This window comes from Pipistrellus hanaki (assembly GCF_964339955.1).
Source record: "Pipistrellus hanaki genome assembly, chromosome: 10".
NCBI lineage: Eukaryota > Metazoa > Chordata > Mammalia > Chiroptera > Vespertilionidae > Pipistrellus > Pipistrellus hanaki.
In genome coordinates, this window is record NC_140512.1 from 25,007,152 (window position 1) to 25,013,818 (window position 6,667).

At 37.6% G+C, this 6,667-nt stretch overlaps 1 protein-coding gene across 5 annotated transcripts in view; it reads left to right on the plus strand.

Annotated features, from left to right (window-relative positions):
- DMTF1 (cyclin D binding myb like transcription factor 1) overlaps positions 1-6,323 on the plus strand; it is a 42,263-nt gene extending 35,940 nt beyond the window's left edge. For all 5 annotated transcript variants that reach the window (XM_084897406.1, XM_084897408.1, XM_084897407.1 and 2 more), the window contains 5 exons: positions 919-1,004; positions 3,464-3,619; positions 4,158-4,520; positions 5,410-5,557; positions 5,779-6,323. In XM_084897406.1, the coding sequence (XP_084753532.1) occupies positions 919-1,004; positions 3,464-3,619; positions 4,158-4,520; positions 5,410-5,557; positions 5,779-5,888 (863 nt within the window). In that variant the 3' untranslated portion in view covers positions 5,889-6,323. The remainder of the gene's footprint in view (positions 1-918; positions 1,005-3,463; positions 3,620-4,157; positions 4,521-5,409; positions 5,558-5,778) is intronic.
- Positions 6,324-6,667: the final 344 nt, after the last annotated feature.

Genomic DNA, 6,667 nt, shown 5'->3' on the forward strand with positions numbered 1-6,667 from the left:
GAAACTGGTTTGGCTCAGTGGATAGAGCATCGGCCTGCGAACTGGGGCGTCACGGGTTCGATTCCGGTCAGGGTCACGTACTGGTTGTGGGCACATCCCCAGTGGGATGTGAGCAGGAGGCAGCTGATGGATGTTTCTCTCTCATCGATGTTTCTGGCTATCTGTCTCTCTCTCTCTCTTCCTCTATTTAAAAAAATCAATAAAATATATATATATTTTTTAAAACCTTCAGCAGACAGTAGATGAAGTCTGAGTCTCAGTTGATACACCTCTAAAGAGATTATACTATCTAATCTCTAAAGTGCTGATCCGTCTCCCAAACGTGGTTGTTCTGAAACAATGCTTATATTTATTTCATGTTTTTAATCCTCATGACTATGAGGTAGGCAGGACAGATAAAGTCTCTGGATTTTAGTATGAATTAAAGTATTTTCCCAGGTTTACACTGCTAGGAGGTGACACCACTAAAACTAAAACCTAGTGTTTGGGACTACCATTTTAGACATCTGTACCGCTTATCAGAATGTCTAGGAAATTTTCTTTTTTCCAACTTCCTATTTCTTTACGAGTTAGCCTCAGTGTATTCCTCTTACGTCCTAACACTAGAAATATTTTACAACCTATACGAGGGGCTGGTAAATATTGTTTCTCTCAAGCTACTGAACTCTGCCATTGTAGTGCAAAAGCAACCATAGAAAATAAACTCGTGGCTGTGTTCCTTAATACTTGATTACAAAAACTGGTAGAGGGATTTGACTGTGGGCCAGTTTGCCAATCCCTGATCTATATACATGCTACATTCCAGAAAAATCAATTTCTTAATATCTTAAAAGAAATTTAAATGAATTCAGGCTTAAGTAAGTACACTAGTAAAATTTAAATTTATAAAGTATTTAGTTGTCCTTGCTCTTACCACAGCTTCAACAGACTCCCCTGCTGCTCCAGTTGACTCGGAAACAATAACACTAAACAGTGGGACACTACAAACGTTTGAGATCCTTCCAGTGAGTAATATTTCACAAAGTACATTTTGCCATTTTCATGTGTAAGAAAGATCAGCGGTATCAGTTTTGGAAACGCTACATATAAGCAAATGAAGTATGAAAACATGACTGGCATTAAGTTCAACTATGTCCATGGTTTTGAGGCCAGATATTTAGAAGACAACATAAATTAGCTTTCCACTTTTATAATTAACTTTAGTCTTTTCTCCACCTGTATGTAAACAAACAATATGTTCTTTTTATATATGAAAATGACAGTGCTAACGAGTAGGGCACATGCATGCTGTAACTTTGTATTGAGTCATAAGTAAATATATAACCAAAAGGTTCATATTAGTTATTTGAGAAAAGGCTTGTAGAATAAATTACTTAACAACATTCATTCAGTAAACATTGTACTAACCATTGAGGATACAGAATTTAAAAGTCACAGACCTAAATGGCATGGCCACATTGGAAAAGAATCTTGTAGTTTCTGAAAAGATTAAAAATATAGTTAAACCATGTGACCCAATTCTAATTTCAGGTATGCCTAAGAGAATGTCTAAAAACCTGTACATGAATGTTCATAATCACAATAACCAATAACAACCCAAATGTCCATCCATTGATAAATGGGTAAATGGAATGTCCTAAAGCCTACAAGCGGCTTGGCAGTAAAAGAGAACAAAGTATTTATATACATGCTACAATCAGAATGAACCTTGAATACATATTAAGTGAAAGAAACTAGACTGAAAATACCATATAGTGTTTAACTACAATTTACTTGAGCCTTCCAAAATAGGAAAGCCTATGACTGCTAATTTGGAAGTTTCCTTTTGGGGAAACGGAAGTTTTATTTAAAAACTCCCATTTCTCGCCCCGCTGCTGTGGCTCTACTGGTTTGAGTGTTGACCTATGAACCGAGAGGTCACAGTTCGATTCCCTGGTCAGAGTACATGCCCGGGTTGCAGGTTTGATCCCAAGTAGAGGGCATGCAAAAAACAGCTGGTCAATGATTCTCTCTCATCATTGATGTTTCTCTCTCTCCCCCTCTCCTTTCCTTTCTGAAATCAATAAAAATATATTTAAAAAACAAAACAAAAACTCCCACTTCTTGCCCTGTTTTCTAAATAGGGTAAAGCCAGAATTCATTCAATTTTCATGAAGAAAATATAAAATAGATTTTAATTAAGATTTATTTATTGTGAACATAAGGACTGTTAGTGCAAGAGTTTACTCTCCACAGCCAAATCTCACAAGAATTGCCAACACAGCAAAAAGTTCTCTTTGAGAACAAACTTCTGTTAGTTTATTTAAACCTAACCCAGTAGTCTATAAATATAAAATAAGGATAAAGATCTTTTTTCATAGTATAAAACAGAACTTTTCTTTTTTGCTACCTTTTACTCCTCCTGACTAAATAAACAATGTATACACATATATCTGGGGTATGTTTCAAGTTTTTACTCATCGGGTTAAAATAAAATATTTATAGTTCTAATCCTATATAATAAAGAGCTAATATGCTAATGGTCGTGATGCCCTCATGCCGTAATGACCGATCAGCAGGGCAGGAGGCGGCAGGCGCGGGTGGGCAGCGACTTGACGCTGTGTCCCCAGCCGGCCAGGTGGGGCCAGCCGGGTTTGGGTCTCTTCCCTTTTAATGTGCATGAATTGTGTGCATCAGGCCAATAGTGTATTGATAAAGAATGATAATTGTGAGCATTGGTCTGTGCCCAGGAGAGCAGTTGTGGCTTAGGTCCACAAGACCCCATCAGACTAAAGAACATGCAAATACTTTTTCTTTAGTGTTAGGATAAACTAAACTCAATTATTATATAGAAGCTTATGGTCATGAAAGGTATAGGGGTGTTGAATAGTTTGTTATCTTTCTATAATCTCAAAAAAATAAATGTGTTGTCCATTTACCAGCTTTTCAAATAGGAATTTTCTTTTTTCTTTAGCAGAACACTGCTAATTGCTATGTCTGTACATTTCCTCTTAATATAAAAAATATTTGCTAAAATCATTCTAGACAAAAAAAAAAAAAAAAAAAAAAAACCTATTCAAGTAACACTGGCCTTTTCAAAAATGTAAAGCTTTTGAAATTGGGAGAGTGATAGTTTTTATGTGCTAATAACAAGGGAAACAGTGGCTCATGTTACCACATCTTAGTCCCATGAAACAAGTTAAGAGCAGAGCACAGAAAATCAGAAAGTAGACAGCAGGATAAAGGCTTTGCCTCTCTGTTTTTAACTCTAGGCTAAGTAATGACTTAAGAGGGATACATAGTAAAGGATATTATAACCTTCATTTTATTACTTATTTTACACCTACACAATTGGTATGTACTTTTGTGGCTAGTGAATTAGTCCCCGTTTGGGATACAAAGCTAGACTTAATGAGTACTAGTAAGTCTACTTACCTAACTCAGTAGTCTATGTATCTCTGTTGATGTGCTTTTTTTCTTTTAGTCTTTCCATTTACAGCCCACTGGGACTCCAGGTACCTACCTGCTTCAGACAAGCTCAAGCCAAGGCCTTCCCCTCACTCTGACTGCTAGTCCCACAGTAACCCTGACGGCTGCTGCGCCTGCTTCTCCTGAGCAGATCATTGTCCATGCTTTATCTGTATGTTGCCTTACATAAACTCTTTGGGTTTTCTAGTTTTTGTAGAGAAGATTGGCTGACAAGTGTCTCCATGTTTTTCTAGTTTTTAACACTATGCTAGAACCTATGTGCCTTCCATAACAAGCTCTCTGAGGGGAGGGGGGTTTATTTTGAGTTTGGTTCGAGTATTTGAATACCTGTTAAAAGAGACCAAGATTAGTTTACCGGTATTTAAACCATTCTCCCTATCACTGTTGTCCCAGGACCAATGTTTTACATCTTCATTCTGCCTTCACTGGGATAAATCCCTCTCTCCCTGTGAATCTTTACATGTGATGGATTTGTATTAGGGGAATAGGAATATTAAGTGAGCAAAGGCCCATGTGGGCAGAGAACAGGGTTTCTAGAATAATCGTGATAAGAACACTGCAGTTCCAGAGATGAGAGGTGGGAGGGAACAGTAGCTCATATTAGCACCTATAAATGTCACTTGTTGCCTATAACTTGAATATGATAGGTACTTTTTCATTTTGTCATTGATCTCTTTAACATTTTATAGCCAGAGCATTTGTTGAACACAAGTGACAATGTCACAGTGCAGTGTCACACACCGAGAGTCATCATTCAGACAGTTGCCTCAGAGGACATCACTTCTTCCATATCCCAAGCAGAACTGACAGTAGATAATGATATTCACTCATCGGATTTTCCTGAGCCTCCAGATGCCCTGGAAGCAGATACTTTCCCAGATGAAATTCATCAGCCTAAGGTGACTGTAGAGCCATCATTTAATGATGCTCGTGTATCCAAATTCAGTGACCAAAATAGCACAGAACTGATGAATAGTGTTATGGTCAGAACAGAAGACCTTAAACAAGAGGAAGAATCACACTCTCATTTGGCCTGTACTTACGTTACTGAGGTAAGTTATACTTAAGTGAACAGCCTATGGGTTCTTGCCTTGAGCTTCAAACCTGCAGTTTGGAAAGAGCTCAAATAATTTATGGATATATATGTTATCCTGTGATATGGATTCTTGACATGGGTTAGGATATATATATGATATCCTGTGATATGGCTTTTCTTTAGACACAAAATAAAGTGCAAACCCATACCTCTGACCGCACAAGTATCAGTCGCCCAGCAGTGTTACTCCGTCTTACCACTGTCCCGCACTAAAAGCATTCCCTTGGAAACATCTGCTGGAACCCATGGAAGCATTTTCCTGAGGGTGATTAATACAGATCTTTGTGGTTTAGTTTAGGAACCTCATGCCACAGAAGAGCATTATTCTATAATCAGGGGACCTATAACTGAATTGGTTCTTTTGTCCATTTTAAGACCTTAACTTTCATTTCTTTATATTTTAATTTTAAAACTAGAGGCTCAGTGCATTAATTCGTGCACCAGTGGGGTCCTCAGCCTGGCCTTTGGAATCAGGCTGAAACTGGCTCTCCCAACATCCCCCAACTGGTGCACCATCCGGGTTGGGGAAGGCAAAGGAAGGCTCCAGGGCATGTTCATCCCATCCCACTCAGTCCTGATCAGCCGGACCACAGCAGCAAGCTAACCTATGAGTTGGAGCTTCGGTCCCCTGGTGATCACAGTGAGCAGCTGAGTGGCCTTAGCATATCATTAACATATTACACTTTGATTGGTTGAACAGACCACCAGACACTTAGCATATTAGGCTTTTATTATATAGGATGGGATACTTGAAAGTTAAGTCCTTTCAAACTTAAACATGTTTTGGATTTTAAGGAAAACTAATAATCTGAGTCAGAATCTTTTTTTTTTTTTTAATTATTTAGGATTTAGAGTCTCCTACTATAGAAGAACAAGTTGATCAAACAACAATTGATGATGAAACAATACTTATTGTTCCTTCACCACATGGCTTTATCCAGGCATCTGATGTTATAGATACGGAATCTGTCTTGCCGTTGACAACACTAACAGGTACTGTAATACATCTCCATCATGTGCCTGATAAGTCTTAAGAAGAAAAATCAGGCAGATAATTAATTCAATTGTTTTAGTCTTTCTTGATCCAACAATAAAGATTAGTCTTCTTGTTAAATTTTGCACTTTGGTAGAATACTAACTCTAGATTCTTGACATGGGTTAGGATATATATGTTATATACATTTAAGACTAATTTGAAATTTAACTCATTACAGATCCCATATTCCAACATCATCGAGAAGAATCAAATATCATTGGGTCATCTTTGGGCAGTCCTATTTCAGAAGACTCAAAGGATGTTGAAGATTTGGTAAACTGTCATTAGGTAATTCTTAGAAACAGGTAGTTCAGGCAAAGAAGCCACACTGTTAACTACAACATCCCCAAAGAAATAGGAGCAATCCCCAAGAGGCTTAACTTACCATTCCTCTGGCTTTTAAATACATACAGTGCTTAAGCCATGAAGTGTTGCTGCTATGACTTTTTACCTCCTTTAAACATGTCATCTGAGGTTTAGTCTTATGGAAGTATAGTATGGGAGGTCTTAAGTCCATAGATCCCTGTGGTAAGTGCCATCTATTAGCAGGGAATTTTATTCACTTCAGCCACTGAGAAGAGTTTTGAATCACCAAAGTTTCACTACTGTGTTTTAAAAATGGTGAAATATTCATCTCTGATGATCAAATATGAATCTCTGACTAGTCCCAAGTAAACCTGTTTTATATTTCATCAGCATGGTCTGGAGTTACCAGTGACCTTCTTCAAAAAGATAATCATTAGCTTGAGACTGACCAGTAGACAAGGACACGGACCTAGGAGATGATTGTGCTGCAGTTTCCTTTGGTTTTACTGATTGCTGGCATTGGGAGCTGAGTCAAGCTGGGTAGAGAAGAAAGCATTAAGAGATAAAAATATTCACTACAGGATTTTTTTTTTTTATTACTTTAAAGGAACTATGGATAGTGGTTGTGTCAAAACACAGTTTTCACTTCTTCAGAACCCATTGTCATCAGTTTACAAAATTAGCACTTTGAAGTAAAATGAAATGGGAAGGAAGTTCCCTGTCCTATATTATGACCATTTCTTACGTATTTTGCAATATAA